Source organism: Centroberyx gerrardi, chromosome 20 (assembly GCF_048128805.1).
Source record: "Centroberyx gerrardi isolate f3 chromosome 20, fCenGer3.hap1.cur.20231027, whole genome shotgun sequence".
In the NCBI taxonomy this organism is placed as follows: Eukaryota; Metazoa; Chordata; class Actinopteri; order Beryciformes; family Berycidae; genus Centroberyx; species Centroberyx gerrardi.
Window position 1 is genome coordinate 14,097,332 of NC_136016.1, and position 21,277 is coordinate 14,118,608.

The window sequence follows — 21,277 nt, forward strand, 5'->3', positions numbered from 1 at the left end:
AACATTGCCTTAAATCAAGAACTTCATTGGGACGATCTTCCTGGTCTAGGTTAAGGGTTAATCCAGCCTCTGAAACTGGTTGTATGCAGGGGAAAACTGCTTTGGAATTGAGTTTAAATGAATAATGCTCAAAATAAACATTGATGTTACTTCTGTTACCCAGGAATATCTGAGTGAGGAAATATGACCAGCCTCTCCATGGATAGAAATCATTCACAATGTGTCCCGAGCTGCTCCTCAGTGACAATGAAGCAGGCTTACTGCATGTTTGAAGTTTTTCACCCATATCAAATTTTCCCCCACTTTTATTTTATAGTAATAGTAACAGTTGCTCCTCTTGTACAGCAGATGTACATTTTTTAATTTAAAACAGTATGGCTGCTTCAAAAAGAGTCATCCCATTTTGGGCTCATGAAATTAATTAAATATCAAGTATCTTTCCTGTCATTTCAAATTCATTCTCAATGGAATTATACATTAGTATGATATTTCAGCACACAGCAAAACTAGTCCAAATAAGTCTTATATTATTAGAATATTATCGTGATGTCATAGGATATATAAAAAAAACCCACTATAAAGTATGCTAAGATCAATAGACTCTTAAATACCACAGACGCACTATAAATCACTATATAACTATTAGATAAGTATAGTGACACCATAGCCATCTGCGCAGGCTCAGTGCGACGTCACGACCTGTAGCTGCTTCCGTATTCTGTCAATTGAGCGTTACGCATGTCAGTATTTGAATGTTTATTTACTTGCGTTGTATGTACCTATGACTTGTTCCCGAAGATAGCGCAAAGCCTCCCTTTGCAGTTGAGACCGGTACCTGTCGACATGGCAGCGGCAGCCGCAGCACCCACCCCGGAGGACTCCAGCCGGTCCGGGGCGCTAACAGGTGACGGAGAACCGGAGGAGGCCGAGGAGTATTCCTGCTCGACCCACTGCTCGGAGCTGTCTCGTCGGCAGAACGAGCAGAGGAAGAATGGGCTGTTTTGCGACGTGACGCTGGCCTTCATCACAGGCGGGCCGTCCAGTGAAAGGGCCCAAACCTTTGAGTTATCCGCCCACCGGTCAGTTTTATCCGCGGCCACGGACTACTTCACCCCGCTGTTTGGCGGGCAGTTTTCCGAATCACTGTCGGGGCGAGTGGAGATCAGAGAATGGAGCTCAGAAACGGGACCCGACCCAGAAACGGTGGAAAGCGTCATACAGTTCATGTACACAGGGGAAATGAGGGTAACCACTGCCAATGTGCACTTAGTGTTGGAACTTGCTGACAGGTAATGTATTACCATGTATTTAATGTGAATCAGAATAAGAAAAATAGATTTCCCTGTCATTTGCTCATACACACAATAGTATTTAGCCTATGAAACAGAGCCACTAGATGCTAGTCCTATATGCTCAGCCCTTAACATTGAAGTGGTCTGATAATTCATGTGCACACTGTCAGGTTCCTGTTGGTGCAGCTGAAGAACTTCTGCGGAGAGTTCCTGAAGAAGAAGCTGAGCCTGACCAACTGTGTGGCGGTGCACAGCCTGGCCCACATGTACACCCTGGACCAGCTGGCCCTGCGAGCCGCCGAGATGATTCGACGCAACTTCCACAAAGTCATCCAGGACGACGAATTCTTCACGCTGCCCTTCCACCTGGTGCGGGACTGGCTGTCTGACACCGAGATCACTGTGGACTCCGAGGAGGTGCTGTTCGATACCATCGTGAAGTGGGTGCAGCGAAGCGCAGAGGAGCGAGAGAAGCACTTTGAGGAGCTGTTCCGGCTTTTACGGCTGCCCCAGATCAGGCCTACCTACCTGACGCGGGTGGTGAAAAAGGAGCCCTTGGTGGCCGACAGCGCAGCTTGCCGGCAGCTGGTGTGCGATGCCCTCGAGGGCCACGCTATTCGCTGTGAGAGCCTCAAGTCAGCCGACGTAGAGCTCTGCGCCTCCTACATGGCGACGTTCCAGCCGCGCTTTGGCCAGAACATGGACGTTATCATGGTGGTGGGCGGTGTGTCAGAAGGTGGCGACTATTTGAGTGAGTGCGTGGGCTACTTTGTTTACGAGGACCGCTGGGTCAACCTGCCGCACATTCACAACCACTTAGACGGACATGCCATCGCGGTCACCGACACCCATGCGTATGTGGCGGGGTCCATGGAACCGGGCTTTGCTAAGACTGTGGAGCGCTACAACCCCAACCACAACACCTGGGAGCAGGTCAGCAACCTGACCACCCGCAAGCACTCCTTCGGCCTCACTTGCGTGAAGAACATTCTCTACAGCATCGGCGGCCACGGCAACTTCAGTCCAGGCTTCAAGGACGTCAGCGTCTACGAGCCTGAGCAGGACAAATGGCACAACCTGGAGTCGGCGCCGAAGATCTTACGAGATGTGAAAACGGTGAGCGTGGATGACCGCTACGTGTACGTGATGGCCCGGACACCGGTGGACACGGACAACGAGGACGGGCTGAAGACCGTGACCACGCGCTATGACACAGAGAGCCGCCAGTGGCAGGAGGTGGACTCCTTACCGCTGATCGATAACTACTGTATCTTTCAGATGGCTGTGGCGTCCACCAACTTCTACCACACGGCTTCCTGCTGCCCCAAGAGCTACAAGGTAACAGACGAGACGGCTCAGCAGAAAATAAGCAGCCGCATCTCCGACGACATCCTCGAGAGCCTGCCCCCGGAGGTCACCAGCATCGAAGGCGCTGCCATTTGCTACCTGGGCGAAGACGTCTTCATCATCGGCGGGTGGAAGAACAGCGACGACGTGGACAAGCAGTACCGCAAGGAGGCCTACCGCTACTGCGCCGAAAGGAAGCGCTGGATGCTGCTGCCGCCCATGCCCCAGCCGCGCTGCCGAGCCACCGCCTGCCACGTCCGCATCCCGTACCACTTTCTTTACGGCTGCCAGCGCTACCCCATGCCCCAGAACCTGGCCCGCCAGCGGGACCGCATGCAGCAGATGCAGCAGCTCCACCGGCGCACCCTCACTCTGCGCAGACAGCTGCAGTCTCAGATTGAATGCTGAGGTCTTTTCCACTTCTTGGGGGGGAAAAGCAGCTTGCACATCGCTCAGTTTCTCTCCTCTGTCCAGTTAGCACTTCATCCACTGATGGGCGGCTTGCTGCTATTCCAACACTTTGTCTTATTTTTTTGAATGAAATGTGTTTGTGGGTTGAACTGGAACAGGTTTGCAGAAAGAGAGTTGGCAAAGATTACAACGTTTGAAAAGTTTCTATAGAACAGATTAAGGATTGGCAAGACAGTGGGCTAGATTATATTCAGTCTTACCTTAATCATCTTTGCCTTACATAATTAGCTCATGCCTTACCTTTATTCTCTGTCAGTAAATGCTATAATTACCTCTTGTTATATTATCTGGAAAGATCGGTTCTGTTTGATTTCATCACTGAGCGGCTTAGCTTTCCATTTGACTTCTGTGATAAAAACTTAGCAGGGTAAATGATGTATGTCTACATTTATTGTGGGGCAGGTTAGGATAAAATGAAACTTTAATAATCCCTGTCGGGGTATTAATGAAACACAACCAAACAGAGATAAGAAAAACTTTAAGCTTTAATTTTTTTACTGCTCTCCCTATTCTCAACACATTTCTCTTCTACCTCCATTTTCCTATCTGGGTTTTCCTTTTTGCACAAGGGATTTAAATCTCTTAATGTTGATCTTATGTAGCATGCGTATGCTGAAAGGGACAACCATCAATCCTAATTTGTTGTTGTTGTCTAAATCTGCACTGTAGAGAAGTGAAGAGGAAAGCACTTATTTTGGGGACCAGACAATCATTTTTTTCCTTCCTTATGACATAAACCTGCTTAATACATTGTTGCACTAAAATACATGCAGCTGTTTTGACATTTTTTACAGTTTGTACAGTACTATTTTTTTCCATTCAAATCTATGTTGTAAATATGCATGATTTTATTTCTTTTAAATACTTCAGCTGAATTGCATTCTTTAATTTCCTAGGCTGCTGAATTTTGGACAGTGCACATTAATAAACATTGCTGTAAATGCGCCAGAGTTAGCCAAGAGGCTATTTTTCATCTGTAGTATGATGAATAACTTGAAAGGTGGAAGCAAAGTAAGATAGACCAAGCAGCCCTTGTTGTTTTCTTTGACAGATATTTGAAACATTGCTAAAATTAGGATTTTATTTTTCAGAATGGTGAGTAGTGAACAAAGACATGTTTTCTATTGTCTTGGTAAAAGAAGCTCCACCACAATCTCTGTTATTATCCTATTTCATGCTGCTAGAATATTTTGACTGATGGATCAAGTGCATAAAGATGGTGGCGTCCCGGACTGACATTTTATATGGTTTTCCCCACAGTTTATATGTCTGAACTAGCAAGAGCATATGTTGACTTATGGACGTATGAAAGGCTCTGAAATGTGTAAAACATATTAAACCAGGAAGCAGACATGTTTATGCACATAGTTCAGTGAACATACCCACTCCACACAATTGATTTGATTGGATTTCCCACACAGAAGGACCTGAAATATATATATATGTTAACTTTGATGTTGTGCACTGTTTGCTCTTTGACTTTTATCTTCCTACTCACAATACAGTGTTGTTCTATTGGGACCAGTTGCTAAGTTCAGTGTATTTCTCTGTACGGTTATAGGGTTTCTTGTTGAAATTGCCAGTGCCTGTGATATCTCCAGCCAAACTCTGTATAAATATTGTTGTGTTAGGCTTCTGGTGTTGTGAGCTTAACTTTTCTCCATCAGCACACTCAATGTGAACAATATCAATGGATGAGTGAAAATAATTTGATCAGTTCTCAGTGGAGGTTTTGATTTCATTAATTCTAAGCAAATTCCCTACTGGAAAGTGAAGTGTGCACACAATAGGAGGGTTATAATGTAAGAGAACAGACACAGGCACAGTCTACTCAGAAGCCTTTTAGGTTGGGTTTCAAATTGACTGATTTTATTATTTGTTTTAGAACTGAAACAAGCCCAGTTTGATATCAGTGGGGAGTTGCTGTCTGATATGGTATTATTTCCCAGCTCCATATTCTGATTTCATGCAGCTATGTGTACTTGTAAAGAACATGGTGTGGTTGCACTTATATGTGCAATAGCTGTAAGTAAGTATACAATCATTTGCATTAAAACAAATATTTCATTGGAATCAGTTTATTGTCATCTGTGAAGACTGAATGAATGAGACATGAGAAATGTTCATCACAACTGCCACTGGAATGTTCATCCAATTGAAGCCGTTGCCATGGTAACACATCAGCTTTCATGTTTTCACAGCAGTCTCATGCACCAAATCAACACTGATTTCCATGACATTATCAAGCATTCTTCTACTCTATCTATCTATCTATCTATCTATCTATCTATCTATCTATCTATCTGTCGATCTGTTCTATTGTGTAAAGAAAACTAATAGCAAGTCCCTCCACCCACCCACCCACCCACCCTCCTAGTGCATTCTGAAATTTAAAACGCATATTTGCAGATCTTTTCTGTGACTACACATTTTGTGGTCTTCTCAGATGTTGTGAGTCTCATTTACATAAATATTTTTACTTTAGAAGGCTGCAAAAAAATGCCCTAAATGAAGTGGGAACAAAAACACCCCGGAACCAATTCTGTTTGGTTCATCTAAGTGGGGGAATGCTGCAGGTGTAACAACAGAGGATGTAAACAAATCATCATTGTACCATCACACAATCATTCAAATCTGCTGCTCATTGGTTTTAAACTATTCATTTCACAATTATACCTCTTCAAATAAATATACCTCTGCAGCTTATCATTGAATGTAACTTTCGTTTAACGTTACTTTACCAAATAGCCGTATTCCTCGCTGGCAAGTACATTTTCTCCGTTTGAAAATGGTAAGTTTGTATAACGCTAATCATTGCAGTGACACTCAAATTTTGTCTACGAAAATCCCTGTCGCGTGAATTATTTTGTTTGTAGTTCAAATAGTTGCGTTACTTTAAACAGTAGGACATTTTTCTATTAACGCCTATATTAGCGGACTAGAGTTAAGGCATTAACGAATTAGACCGTTAGGTTTGTTTGTCTGGATGTAACGTTATTTAACGTTAGCCAGCACTCATTTGTTTTCTGCCGTAATATTAACTAACCCTAGGTATAATGTGTTTTCATATCACATGTACGTTTGAATAAGGAATCAAAGGTGTTGTCAAGTCTCACTGAACCCACACTACTGTGCTGTTGGATCATTGGCTGTAATGTTAGCTAACTAGTTAATAGTTAGTAATAATAACCACTATTTTGTTTTCAGCTAAATACGCCTCGCAGGTCTACAGTATGGGAAATATGGGGAAGCATTTTAAATGCATTGTGCTTACAAATGTATTTGTCTCCTCGGTTTTATACCCAGATATACCATATTCCCTGGATCTATATACCGGTGCGGACTGTCCTGGCAGTCTGGCACCAGCTGACCAAGACTGAGGTCAGAAAGTTTTCTCTGCTGTCTCCACTCCTGCTCTCCTCCTGTTTTTAACACCAGTGTCTCTCTACATAAAAAATATCACACATAACAAAAACATCATTACAGATGTTGCCTCAGTATCCCAGTCTACGTTGTTGCATCCCATGATGTATCTTAACCTGGTCTCTCTTAATTAGGAGAATTTATCAGGGTTATTTTAAACAGAATATGGCATTTGCACAGAACTATTCAAAAATGGAATACTTGAGTTTATTGAATATTGGTGTTGATTGTAAATGCACTTAGTATTAAAACAAGTGGGCCTCCTGAGGGAGGTGGTGATTGGTGGATGGTGATTTATACAGTAGAAACACATAGGCTACTAGTCTTATTTAATCTGTTAATAAGCCATAGGCCAGGTTTTCATCCAGTGGCCTCATTTTGGAAAATGAATCATCCAGTAATGTTTTGTTTATTTTGTGTGTATCAATGTTCTGGGGGAAACAGTTCATGTCATTAAGCATGTTCAGTAAGTCATTTCAATAAGTAAACCTACAATGTTTTCTTTGCCTACTGTAAACAGAGGTGTAAGTGTGGTGGTGAAAGAAAGATGATGTCTGAACAGAGCCTATAATGTGTTGTCCACATGTCTGAAACACACATTATTTTGGTCTACTTCACAGACTGTAATAGTAATAGAATAGAAGTAATATGTGATATGCACATAACCTAGCCTCCTTGGAGCCTCCTTTTGCCCACTATCCCTCTCTTCCTCTTCCCTCATCCTCTACTACTAGCCTGTGCTCTCTTCCTCACTACGGGGCTGTGTCTGGCAGTGCAGGATGCCTAGTGTTGTAAGACTGAACTCTTCCCTCTGCAGGTCCCAGAGTTGGCCAAGTGCTCAGTGCTGATGAGGGAGCGCAGCAGAGTGGAGGAGACGATCCAGGCCATGCAGCGAGCCGGTGCAGGGAGCCTGCAGGTGACTGAGTGGACTGTGTGTGCTGAGAGGAAAGAAACTGTCCTCAGGGCAGAGCTGTCTGTTCCTACTCTGGAGAGTTTACTCAGTTTGTTTACTCAGTGTCAGTTTGTTTGGGCAGGTGAGAAGATGCCATCAAACTCCTGACCTGAACTGATCTGCCGTGTGGTTCGTTAGGCGTTGACAGCTGATGGCTAACAGTTACTCATGCCTGGAAAGCCTAGTATAACAAAGTGAACTGAGGGCCATCCATAGTCTGGACTGACACTCATATTCAGCTTTTTGTTCATGTATTCGGAACTGATATGAACACCAGAGAAGGCCAATTACAGCAAAGCAGACAAGTGCAGACAAGTCCATCATGCTTAGCTAAAGTTACAGGGACTGGAATCGGATTTGTTTTGTCTCTCCCTGCCGCCAAAATCTCTAACCTGCAGGATGACAGGTTACCAAAACTCTGTTTAATAAACAAGCTACTTGTGACTCCATATGACTTTTGTTTACAAGCCCTGGTTTGCTTGTAATTGGGCGGTGTGAACCTAAACAAACCAATACAAAAATGCAAAAAGTTAACTTTTCCACTATGGTGTGTGTGTGCTGAGTGGTGGAGTACAGTAGGACTATTCTGTTGTAAATAGTCCTGTTTCCTCAGGTAATCTCTGACTTCGACATGACCCTCACCAGATTTGCCCACAATGGGAAGAGAGTGCCCACCACCCACAGTAAGCACACAGGCCGCAGATTGCTGATTGTCATCAGGAGCATCTTGGCCAAACTGCTCCAAACCTGTTTCCTTGTATTTCTCCAGACATCCTGGATAACCGGTTGTTGATTAATGAAGACTGCACTAGAAAGGTAAGGAAGCATTAATTAGTATACAGTTAGTACAATAATGGGTCTATCTTACACTTGTTGAGTTGTTCCCTCTGTAGTACCTCTGGTTGTTTGATTGGTCATTGTGCTAGATGCCCTGTGTTTGACTCTCATCCTACACCTCATTATTTCTAATATGTGTTTTTGTGTACTTTTCTGTACTATACCAACAAGTATACACTGATGCATCACTTGCAGCTACTCTGTAAAAGGAGTTAGCACTGATCTTAAACATGTGTTAGTTCTTTCTGTAGCTATTGGTCCAACACCTATAATAGGAGCAGGCTATTTAATAACATGCATGGCTGTTTAGTATTTGTGCTGCTCCTTCTGGGTTGTAGATGAGGCAGCTGCTGAACACCTACTATCCTATAGAGATTGATGCTAGCCGGACTGCCGAGGAGAAGCTGCCACTCATGGTGGAATGGTAAGGAAGAGACAGACCAATAGAAATAATAATCCCCTCTCTCTTTTTAGGTTGTCTGTCTCAGGAAATTAGTTGATTTCAGGGTTGGGGCCCATTCACTTTCAATTTAACCCATGAAAAACATAATTAGAAACATTAATAGAAACTGTAATTAATTTGCTAATGATAGAGCATGCATTCTCAATTGCTGTAATTAGTCAGATGTGATAACATTCTCATGCCAAAAGTCTTTTTTCAGTATTTGAATTTTGGAGAAACTCCCACTTCCTGAGGGGACTGAACTGAAAGGGAATTAAAGCCAAGCCTGGTCTTGTACTGCTCTCTACAGGTGGACTAAAGTGCATGAGCTGTTGATCCAGCAGAAGATCAGGAAGGACATGCTAGCCCAGGCCGTCAAGGAGTCCAGCGCTATGCTCAGGTCCACACAGCTCATGTGCCACATTAACAAAGACCCTCGTCCCAGAGAGAAATATGAGCTTGGCAAAAAGGCCTACAAATGTAATAGTCCAGAGTAGAGTTTTGGTCATTTGACATTTTCCTCAAGCCACGTGATTGTCTCCAGACACAAAAGCTACATTAAAACAATAGGACGTTTGTTTGCCCATTGTTGCCAATGCTGTAGTACTCTGCACAAAGCAAACTCCAGAAAATCTGAGGCTGTGATGAAAACATTAAAATACCTTTATTGGCAAGATATTAAAACACAGCTCAATGGAGCCTTTGTCAGGGCTGTGACTGGTTGCAAGACACTTTCTAATCACCTGCGGTGGATAAAGTTAGAGCTGCACTTCAGTAAAACAGACGGCATATTTTCAGACTACAGAAAAATGTTGTTGCTTCGGATATGATATCTAATGTTGAATTCAGATTACACAAACCTAACAAATTTTTAACTATTTGACAACACATCTTAGGAAGAATCTAACTGCTCTAAATTCCTGGCAAAGATCTGCAGGTATTTTAACCAATGGTTTTGTGGAGATTTGGTCTCATGTATCAGATGGTTCTTTCACTGCCCTTTACTTAAAAAAAACATATCAAATATATTTGAAAGTGTGAACTAGTTGAAAAGAATGTTGTTTTTATACCTGCAAATTTCAAAATTCAGTCATTGGTTCAGGTGTCTAATGAGTGGTGTGTGTGTGTGTGTCTTCAGGGAAGGCCACAAGGTGTTCTTTGACTGTCTGGCCGAGCACCAGGTTCCTCTGCTGATCTTCTCGGCCGGCGTAGGCGACATCCTGGAGGAGGTGATCCGCCAGAACCACGTCTTCCACCCCAACGTCCGCATCATCTCCAACTACATGGACTTTGACCACAGCGTGAGTGTTTGTGCACTTCATGATATGAAATGTTTTGTGTAATATAAATACATAAATACTAGAGAAGGTCTTCCGGTATGCCCTTATAAATAAACATAGACCAGTGACTGAGCCTGAGCCCGCAAAATGACCATAATATATCTGCGGGGGTTAATCGGATTGTTGATCAATATCTGAGGCTTTCAAAACTCACTTTCCAGGCCGTACTTTGTGTTTAACCAGTATAACCAGTATTATTATTGTAGTATTTTGCAGTATTTTGTCTGTACCATAGACTTGTATAGGAGAACATATTGTTCTCCTGATCTTGTTGTAATTCCTAGTGGTCACCAATAGAGATCAATAAAGGTTATAAACTACTTAATACACCTTTAATATAATATTGCTGTAGATTTTTATAAATGTTATGAGAAGTATCGACCTGATCTTAATCCACCAACCCCAGTCTCTGTACGAGAGAATACACCAACCCTAACTGAAAGTTGTCTTGTTGTTAAGGGGATACTGCGAGCCTTCAAAGGCCAGCTGATCCACACCTTCAACAAGCGGGAGGGTGCTCTGCAGCACGCAGCCCACCTCAGGGAGCTGCAGGACCGGCCCAACGTGCTGCTGCTGGGGGACTCTCTGGGAGACCTGACCATGGCTGATGGGGTGTCCCAGCCCCAGAACGTCCTGACCATCGGCTTTCTCAACGACCAGGTCAGACCACAGGGAATGGGATAGATGTGTAGTGTTTCCCTGAGGATTTCTTGTGTCAGAAATTTGGTTGGTGGTCCGGTCTCAGGTTTGGGCTCAGTTCCCTTTCCAAAGCCAGTCGAAACTCCACCATGACTCTTATTTAAATGCTTATTATGATATCTAATGTTAATTCCATGGCCCTAAAATGATTTGTTTATTGGGAATGAATAAGACAAGATGAATCCTTTTTGTTATTATCATTTTTTCCAGTAGAGGGGCTTATTTCCAGCATTAGGGGGGCACTCTTGTTGACTGAAAATAGGGGAAACAATGGCTTTACTGGCCTTAAAGGGGAACACCTGCTATTTTAACAAACCTAACATTATTCAGTACATGACTGATGAGACACTGCAGCCTGCTCATGCTTGCGCTGAATACTGGAAAACTAAGTAACTCCAAACTAAGGCATTGATTTTTGGTGTTTTTCACATAAGAGATTCAGATTGTGACACGTTTATTTACATTGCAGATTTTGTTGCAATTCTATACTCAGTTCATTCTCCCATTGGAAGGAGATTGCTTTATACCGTGATGACGTGGCCCTCTAGTGGTTTTGTTGCGAGTTCTCTATGTATACGCAAGCATGAGCAGGCTGCATGTCGTACATCCTTATGAATAATATTACATTTGTCAAAATATTCCCCTTTTATATAGTGCTCTGTCTGTCATACTCACTCACATATAACAAGTGTTCAACTAGCACACTCAGATGATGCGCATTGACTGTGTTTCTCAGGTGGAGGAGAGGAAAGAGTCGTACGTCAACTCCTTTGACATCGTGCTGGTGAAGGACGAGACAATGGACGTTCCCAACGGCGTCCTCAGCTACATTACCTCATCAAGACACGCCAAGTAAGACGCACAGGACGGGACGGGACGGGGCACTGGTACGAAGCCGCATAGTATAAGGAAACGCTTGCCAATTTGATGTCACACACAGACTGACTTTTTTCACTCCATTCACCGTGTTGCATGCTGGAGCACAATCACCATGGCAACCATCTTACCTCAAACCAGACCAAGGGACTGGATTTTTACACCACTCTCTTCACAGGAGTGGCTATTGGTGCAAATCACACTCACTCAAAACTCTGAAGTCTATTTTATACCTTTACAACCTCACAAATGGAAGAGGGCTGGGTTCTAATATGAACACTTTCTTCCTTATGTTCCCTTTTGTTTGAGGGAATCCCCAAAACAGCTGGATAGAAAATGGCACCCAAAACATTAGGGTTCCATTTTAACTTTATTGAGTCAAGGAAGCATTTATATTCTCTGTCTCTTTCTGTTTTCCTCCCTATGGTGCTGCCCTGCACTGCAGGGCGTGAAGTACATGAAGTGCTCACTAAGTACAGTTATGTAGTCTACTTCCAATTTTTAAACATTTCATTATTATGCACAGAGACCTTTCTTGTTTTTAATCTGTTCAGTTGTTGTACAAGATAAGGATGGGCTGGTTGTAAGAAAGATATAAAATATATTATATATACAGTTTATATATATGATATTATAAGGCATAAAACACATTTTTAATGTCTCTTTACATCTGCCATGTCTTCTGCTTTATATTGAGAATGAATATACTTGGCTCATCAGTTTACTTAAGACAAATATTAAACTAATTTGTATATGTTCTCTCTTAAGTCAAAGGTATAGTTCACATTTTTAAAACTCCTATACTCCTTTTCCGGTCCATCCAAAAATCACCATGACTGAAAAAAAAAAAATAACATCTCTGTTTCATAACATAGTTAAATAGGAGTTAAATATGATTTTGAAAACTTCTACTCCAATATCTGAAAAACAATAACAGCGGTGCTTTTTGGATGGACAGTGAGGGAATCCCAGTTCACATAAGCTACTACAGTTAAAGAGTTTTTTTCCAGTTGTCACAAAATACCTTGACTTGAGATCACAAATACTAGAAAAACTGAAACAATAAAAGTTTTTCTTAAAAACATTTTAATCAGTGTGAACATCAGGGACACATGAAGGTGCTCGTTTGGTAGGTCAATTTTAGCAAATGCATTCACATTGAAACACCACTATATCAAACACAACCAGTCACACAACACACAACTACGGTATATAAAAAGATCATTTGCACTATTTTCTTGTCATTTGAAAAGCCTATCAAATGTAATATGGAAAATATTAAAACATGATACTGTGTGGGAAAAGTCTCTCTAAATATTTTAAGGCGTTTGGGTTTTTCCCTGAGAGAGAATGTGGATGTTTGTTTGTTCTTCTGATCACAACTCCTCGTGCTTTGCCGCTTCCCTTTCCTTGTCCTCATCTACCTTCAGTTTGAGTTCGTCGGCTGTGATGAGTCCGTCTTTATTTCGGTCCTGGTTCCTGAACATGTCGGAAATAACGTCCTCGGGTGCCATCCCAGGCTTCATGCGACCTTTGCCCTCTGACACCTGCAGCTTGATGAAGTCGCCAAACTAAAAAGGGTCAAGAAACAAAGGAAGGCCATACAAATGAAATGAAAACATTCAAATCCAGTACATTCCATTATCAGATGGGTTTGAGCACTACCCAACCACATGTTTCCCATGTGTGGCCATGAAGGACAAGTTCCAACATTTGTCTGCTGTAAAAAGTAACAATAGAACTTCAGGTGTCAACGTCTGGCACACACTCTCAAGATATGTCTTCAGAAAAATATTACTTATTTATAAATTCATTAATTTTCCCTCATGGTTGACCCATAGGCCCAGATGTATGAAGTAAGTTAATAATTCATGATTAACTGACAGACTGCACCACTCCCAATGCCAGCAGTCTGACTTCAGATCTTCCATTTGGGGTTTCTGGCACTTTATTGAAAGTCTGAATCTAATACATAGGCCAACTGACATTTATTCACCAATTTAAGTTGTACTTTTATTATCATTTTAAAATAAAGCCCCCCTGAGTAACCCAACCATCCATGGGAATGGATATACAGTTTCCAGACAGACAATAAAATGACTTGGCAAAGCTCAACAGGTAATTGGCACAATTGTGGCAGTGGCAGCAGCACCATAAAATATTTAATAACTAGTCAACTCTGTGCCAGCAAGAACACAAAAGTGAAGCAATTCTGTTTGAGTGGGCAGGAGGGCACAGAGACATGAAATGACCGTGTGTGTCGAGGTTTCACGAGACTCAGCCGACTGTCAGAGGAGTCAGTCCCCACTCCTGTCTGCTTGTCACTTACTGCAAAAGAATTACTTCGAGGGTCCGTCATCTACCGTCTGAAGTGATCATGAAAGTCGTAATACTGCCAGCAGTAACTTACCTCCTCCTGGGGCACCTCTTGGTTCTTGTTCATGTCCAGGGCTTCAAACAGGTCAGCAGGGCTTTCCTCCAGCCACACAAACAGGTAGCCAGGCGGCACTCCCCTCTCATGGCTCACCAGCTCAAGCTCAAACACCAACACAGCACTGCCTGGCACGCCGGTGGCTGACAGACAGAAAGAGAGAGAGACACTTAAGACTTTAAGCAAGAAAACCTTTAGTTTTACTATCAGTATCTGTGTAGTTCAGGATTTTAAGAAGCTATCAGGGCTCATCATGAACTGAGCCGTTTTAGTCCATACAAAAAACACTAGCCTCAAAAATGTGGGGGTTATTTAGATGCTAGAAAAGAAAAAAAAAAAAAATCACATACAGTGTAATGTAAACCATTTTTGGTTTCATAACTCAGGTTACTGTATAAAGGGACCGAAATATGATTACTCAGAGAATAGGTTTTCGGCCGGAATTGGCAGTTGATTTTTTTTCTTAATTTCTGTGTGCATTAAATCAAAAATTCAAGTCCTGGTGCTTTGGTGTTTCGGATGTACCGAAAGAGAAAACATGAGCTATATCTTTGAGGTGAAGCTAGACCATCGTACTCCTGATAATGGACTACAGTGTTCTTGTGTGTCATGAGGCTCAGCAGGAGTCTCTCACCTCCTTTCTCTCCGTGGCCCAGGTGAGGAGGCACGGTGACCACCCTCCTCTCTCCCACACACATGCCCCTCAGGCCCTCGTCCAGCCCGTCGATCACTTTGTCCGCCCCCAGCACTGCATCCTGAAGGTTCTCATAGTCGCCTCTGAGGACAAGGACAATGTAATTAGGGATGGGACGATATATCGAAATTCAGTATATCGCAATACAAAAGTGTGACAATACGTATCGTGGGGCAAAAAAATGAATCGCGATATTAGCTCTGTTTTATTCTGCTGTAGTAATCACAAATGACACGGCTTGCCCTTCACAATTTCTCAAGTTCTCCATCCAAATTACATTATTTTCACTTTGTAATGACATTTTAAAATTGTTTACATTCTAGCAAGCCAATGCCATTGCTAGAAAGATTTGTAGCTCAGAAATAAACATTATTCTGCAGTCATACTTTGTTGTCACTGAACTTTTATTTATTACATCGTATCGTGGTTTTATTGAATCGTGAACCCCAATATCATGTATCGAAGCGTATCTTGACATAAGCATATCGTCCCATCCCTATATGTAATATAATGTTCATGTATGTTAGTGTAGCGCTGGGCGGGGACTCACGAGGAGAAGAGCAAGGTGCCGTCCAGCAGGGAGCAGTTGTAGTGGTAGTGGATCAGGTCGTTGACTGCGGTGGTTTCATTACACACCTCGGGTCTGTAGGTGACCTTGATCTCCACCACGTCGTTGGGGTTGTGGAAGTCGATGACGTGGATGTCAAAGACCAGAACGGCTGAACCGGGGATAACTTTACCTGTAAAAGCCAGGGAACAAGATTAGGGAACAATTCAAGATCGATGGGGAATCTTTATGGTAATTCATAGTGTTGGGACATTCACATCAATTAATATTCAGCTCCATTTGCTCCAAGTGCCATCTACTCTTAACTTAATTTATCTTCAGGCACTACAGTGTTTGTGTATCTTGTTACACAAACTCCATTATGAGAAATTATTTGAGAATTTGTGTGTATTTAAAGTCACAATGAATTGAAAAATGACCTTTTTGTTTCGTGTTTTTATATATTACTGAAACCTAGCTATGGGTGGCAGTCAATGCAGATTTGGCGCCTGAATCAACTGAAGTCTGTTTACATCAAATGAAATCCAGTAAACCTTAGACCTTTTACCTCCTGCCACCCAGAGGAAAAGGCTTTACTGTGCGAGTAAACTTGCCTGCTCCTTGCTCTCCATAGGCCAGGTGTGGAGGGATGATGACCCTCCTCCTCTCCCCGACACAGACCCCCAGCAGAGCCTGGTCCATGCCAGCTATCACATAACCCATCCCGATGTAGGTGTTGTATGTGCTGTTCCTCTGGTAGCTGGTGGCAGTAAAAGACGAGGAAGGCTTTAATGTCAGAATTTAGAGGTTTCATTAGAAGCACACTTAAAGGAAGACGCTGTCGGATTTAAGTTGTACCATTAAAATGTGTGACTTTAAAGCTACCAAGAATTTATTGGCCATAGACAGTGAATTTTTAAATATATTCACATAGAAGAGAGTGATTTTACTGTGAGAAATAAGCTCATAACCTATTGTAACTCAAAATACAGATCTATGTTAATTCAGTGTTTACATATATTACCAAAATAAACAAACCAATTTGCAGCCACAAAATACACATAATACTCATGTTTAGCTGTCACATACTGTCATTTTTTGTATCAAAAGCTAAGTCAAATTCAGAGTGACAAAATGTCTTCAATGAACTGAAAACAAATCAAAGCATAAAGTCGGTAGTGGGGCGGCAGTATTTTAACAGAGAGCGCCACACTGCAGTGATGGACTGGCGCTTAAAGAATGGTTTAAAATTAGGATGTTTGGTTTGTAGTTATTCAGGGATTTGTTTATTCAAAACACCCAAATATGAGCAACATAATGGCTTCACATCCCGGTTACAGTCAACCTCAGCTGTCAACGTGCGAGCAGAGCTGACCTGGTGTCAAAGGTGACTCCGTTCAGGAAGGTGCCGTTGTAGTGGTAGCGGATATAGTCCCCAACCACAGACTTGCGCGTGCAGGACTCGGGCACCACCTGGTCCTCAACCGTGATGTTGTCCTTCGAGTTATGAATGTCCACCATCAGGACGTCAAACACCAGCGTCGCCTGGGAGGGAATCTCTGTGCCTGGTGGGAGGAAGGTGGGGACTGTTAAACCTCACATCTACCCATATGACAGGGTGATAATTGACCGAATTTATGTTACACTATCAATTACTTGTTCATTTGATTGTTCTGTTAGTGAAAAATAGTTTAAATGACTTCTGGTTGCCATTTCTGGTAATACCATAGCAGTGTAATCAAGCTAATACAATAGAACTTGGATTATTTAAAGGCTACCCAAGGTGTAAGAGTGCAAAATATTCTGTATCTGATGCATTTATTATATAGCATCTCAGATGTTACTTTGAGTAAAATGAGTCATTTCAAAGCATCGGCATCTCAATTATATTTTTGCTAGCTACATTTCTAAGTGTCTAATGGGATTATTTTCTGCTTTTCTTATGTTAATTTTTCAGCCTTGGCCTGCCATCCAAAAACAGCTGGGCATCCCTGGTTTATTTGAGCCTCAAACATAATGAAAAAAAATATGTTATGTGATGTGTAAGTGCATTTTATTGATTAGGTGTGATTCAGGATTTCCCTGTTGATAATGTTGTCATTGTACCAGATATTTTATTCTGTTCAATGACCTCTGTTTTCCAGAGTTTGAAGAAACAGAGTTCTCCTGTAAAGCAATAATGCCAAATCCACAAAACCTCTACTTCCTTTTGGTTAAAACCGGCCATTTCCCTTTTCTTCTTCCGTCATTTCAACTTACCCAGTCCTTTTTCTCCATAGCCTTTGAAGGGTGGGACGACAATATTTCTGATCTCTCCCACACACATGCCCAGCAGGCCCTCATCCATGCCCTTGATCAGCCAGCCCTCACCCACTAAAGTGTCGTGGGTCTGCTCCCTGACGTAGCTGCGTAGGGCTCATATAAGCGCAAAGTCAAACACACAACAAACCTGGATGAGACTACAGACAGACAGACACACAGACAGAAGAGCTGTCATTCGGATGGGGGTCGTTTCACTGGTGAAGAATAAAGAATCAGATTTTAAACAAGCACTACAGTTCACTGATTGTCAAAACTATTCTGCTTCAAACAGTTCTAGTTCTGATGAGCTCAATGTGCAACTAATGGTCATATTTGTTATCAGTACATTTACGGTTATATGAAATGGCAGAAAGGCAACAACATGCATGATAACTTATTCCAACCATATGCTCAATAAATACTCAACATCTACTTCAAATAGCTATAGAATACTTGGTTGGTTCATGACTAAAATGATTAATTTTGACTTCAGTCATTTTAGAATTTGATTAATAATTGTAGTTCTAAGCTTCTGAAATTGGTACCCATTCCAAAATGTTATATACTGTATGTATATTGTGAGAAAAATGCATTCCCTGAGGTTGAATATTTCAAAAGTATATATCATACCATCCTCAAGCAAATGTCTTATTATAGCTACTTTAGTAGTTTTCATAATGATAATGTTTTATTCAATGCCAGCAATCATTTTGTCTAAACATTTTGAAAGCATAATCTCTTTCAAACTCCAACCATTTTCCGAGTTCTGGGTTTCCGAGTTCACCTGGAGTCGAAGGTGCTGCCGTCCAGGAGGGTGCCATTGTAATGGTAGCGCACAAAGTCGGTGCGCATCACAGAGCGTCTGCAGTCTTTGGGAGTGGTGACGGTTTTGGTGACGACCAGGTCGGCCTTGTTCCACAGGTCCAGCAGATGGAGGTCAAACACCAGGGTGGTGTCTGGAGGGACGATGTCACCTGGCAGGAGACAGAGGGGGTTAGCTGGACTCACAGCAAAATACTCTGTTTAATTTAAAGCTACACTAAGCGATTTTTTCTGACCACTAGAGGGCGACAGAAACGGCAACACATTTGTAAACACACACAACAAACCTGCTGGGCTACAGAAGCCCCTTAGGACAAACCGTGCATGAAGGCTAATGGCTAAAATAAAATAATAAAATAAAAAAAACTAAAAAAAAAGGAAAAGCTACAACTCGGCCGAATGTGGCAACAAGCTTTAGAAAAGAGGTGAAAACAACAACACAGCTGGTCCTATGACTGAACAAACAACTACAATCAACACTGGTCAACTAGGGCTGGGTGATATTGACAAAATCAAATATCACAATATTTTAGACCGAATACCTCGATATCGATAATGTGACGATATTTTGTGGATGAGTATTCATGCTTTCATAAGATGTTTACACACAAGAAAATTTTGAAAATTAGTAATGATCATTAGTAATCAGTAATGTGTAATCACTAATAAGTGATGTGGATATGATGAGCAGGTAAAGCCAATCATTGTTCATTTTACTCAGCCAGAATAGGCTAATAAGTTCAGAAAATGTATCACTTTACTGTAACACAGCCTTTAAGACCAGGAAGACATAACATTTAAGTTATTTCACAATATTACCATAACCAAAATCCCAGACGACATCTAGGCCCATTTCACAATACCGATATTATACGATATATCGCCCAGCGTCAACTCCAAATGACAGGCACTGAAAAATCAACTCCTGCTCACACTGGAAAATTCCTGTAGTAGCCTACAATTGCACTGACTGAAGACAGGCAATGCATGGGTCTTTGAAATCAGTGAAACTAGTGAAACTGCACCTGGACAGATGACATAACAAGGTGGGTCCAGTGGAGAATTTGGACTGGTGGGGTTAAATTACCTGCACCGGCGCTTCCATAGGCCAGATGTGGGGGGACGGTGACGGTCCTGCGCTCATTGACACACATGCCCTGCAGACCTTTGTCCACGCCAGCGATGATCCGGCCCTCGCCTATCAGGCCGACCTTGGGGATTCCTTTCTGATGGCTGGGAACATGGGAACCAAAAGATTCACAAAGGCAGAGGAAATGCCATGAGTTATGGAGCTGGGTAACTGGTGTCGGCATCGAGAGGGGATGTAGGCTCCTGGATGAGTAGCTACTATAGGACTACTCCACATCTGCAAGGCATGCCTACGTGTATTCTTAATAGCCGATGGCATAAGGAATTTGACATGCAGAACCCAAATCATATATCTAAGCTTTATCATATAAGTAAAATATATTGTTGCCACAAGTGTGCTTTGCATCCAGCTTTATAGTAACAGGTCTAATAGTGGCCTATGCATCATTTTCTTCTTTGAGTGTAAGAAGACAAAACTAAAAATACATTAAAATCAATGCAAATCAACAAATACTGCACATGAACCCACCTGGAGTCGAATGTTTTTCCGTCGAGAAACGTGACATTATAGTGATAGCGGACATAATCTCCGTTTTTCACTTCTCTGGCACAGTCCTTGGGAATGAAATATCTGTCCACGACTACATCTCCTACAGGACTTGGATTGCACTCCACGGAAGACCACGTAGTGAGCAGGGAAATGAAAATAGTACAGCACGCAAACATTTTGACAGAATTACGAAACTCGGCTAAAAGGAACCCAAAACGCAGAATAATTAAATAAGTTTGAGGCCTACACCCGTATGCGCACTTACTGCTGCAGAAGGCCAAGGCTGCACGTCTCTGAGCGGAGCAGCGGTGTCGGTGAATGTTGTAAACGTGGACAGTCTCCAGGCTGCTGCAAGCGGCTTAAAAAGGACTGGGACTGGGAAGTGCCAGTGTCAAGCCAGCCGCAATCACAAAATAGTTTTTCCGGTAAAAAAAAAAAAAAAAAAAAAAATCACAATAAAAGTAGCACTTGATGAACATCTGTTGCAGTTTTTTAGGGGGTCGGGAGGGGTGTATGACAAGGTAATACATTGAAAATAGATTTTTCTTTATTTCTATACTCATAATGATGCTGTAGCTCCTATTTCACAGCCTTTATGAGCATTTTTCCTCTGCTATGGGTTTAAACAGTGGTTTGCAACCATGTGCATTCAAGAGCTTTATGTCAACCACACTACTACAGCTGATTTCGTTAGTTCCTCCTCTAGCTGAGTGGTAAACACATGGCTCACCATGGCACATGGTTGCAGACCGCTGTTGTAAACAATCTGGTATGTTTTTACGTTTAAGTCATCAATTGTTATTTTTTTAAGCCTTTGTAAACCCTAATCTTTTTTATTTTGCAGCTACGGTTTCACTCCATATTTGAAGTTATGATTCCAATGCATTTTTATACACATTTTGTTGTTCTGAACACCCTAATACTCGATTATTCTTTCTTTTCTTTTTTCCCCCAAAAAATGGCTATTAAGCTTTTATTTTGAAAGCACAATCGCCCCCAAAATGGGTGTTTTTCTGCCTATCAGTGCGGCTTGACGCATCTGATGAGAACCGGGCTGCAGCTGCGGGCCGGCCGTCCAGAGACCGCAGGGATCCGCCTGTCTGGATCCGCTTCCCACAGCCGTCAAGACAAATGTTTCACCAATTTCAAGTTTTCTTTAATTAT

The 21,277-nt window shown here is 42.2% G+C and overlaps 3 protein-coding genes across 3 annotated transcripts; 2 read left to right on the plus strand and 1 right to left on the minus strand.

Annotated features, from left to right (window-relative positions):
- The first annotated feature begins 738 nt into the window (after nt 1-738).
- klhl11 (kelch-like family member 11) lies at nt 739-3,976 on the plus strand. The gene is made up of 2 exons (XM_071920347.2): nt 739-1,289; nt 1,463-3,976. Exons 1-2 carry the CDS (start codon nt 739-741, stop codon nt 3,045-3,047), a joined length of 2,136 nt encoding a protein of 711 aa, XP_071776448.1. The 3' UTR covers nt 3,048-3,976.
- Nucleotides 3,977-5,775: 1,799 nt separating this feature from the next.
- Nucleotides 5,776-12,264, plus strand: LOC139928007 (7-methylguanosine phosphate-specific 5'-nucleotidase-like). The gene is made up of 10 exons (XM_071920346.2): nt 5,776-5,901; nt 6,417-6,491; nt 7,351-7,449; nt 8,099-8,168; nt 8,255-8,301; nt 8,661-8,746; nt 9,075-9,164; nt 9,903-10,065; nt 10,564-10,764; nt 11,540-12,264. The coding sequence occupies exons 1-10, from the start codon at nt 5,899-5,901 to the stop codon at nt 11,657-11,659; spliced, it is 954 nt and encodes a 317-aa protein (XP_071776447.2). The 5' UTR covers nt 5,776-5,898; the 3' UTR covers nt 11,660-12,264.
- Nucleotides 12,265-12,744: 480 nt separating this feature from the next.
- Nucleotides 12,745-20,448, minus strand: fkbp10b (FKBP prolyl isomerase 10b). The gene is made up of 10 exons (XM_071920351.2): nt 20,093-20,448; nt 19,562-19,707; nt 18,437-18,626; nt 17,611-17,756; nt 16,727-16,916; nt 15,966-16,111; nt 15,355-15,544; nt 14,745-14,887; nt 14,090-14,253; nt 12,745-13,250 (listed from the first exon to the last, which is right to left on the minus strand). Exons 1-10 carry the CDS (start codon nt 20,287-20,289, stop codon nt 13,056-13,058), a joined length of 1,707 nt encoding a protein of 568 aa, XP_071776452.1. The 5' UTR covers nt 20,290-20,448; the 3' UTR covers nt 12,745-13,055.
- Nucleotides 20,449-21,277: the final 829 nt, after the last annotated feature.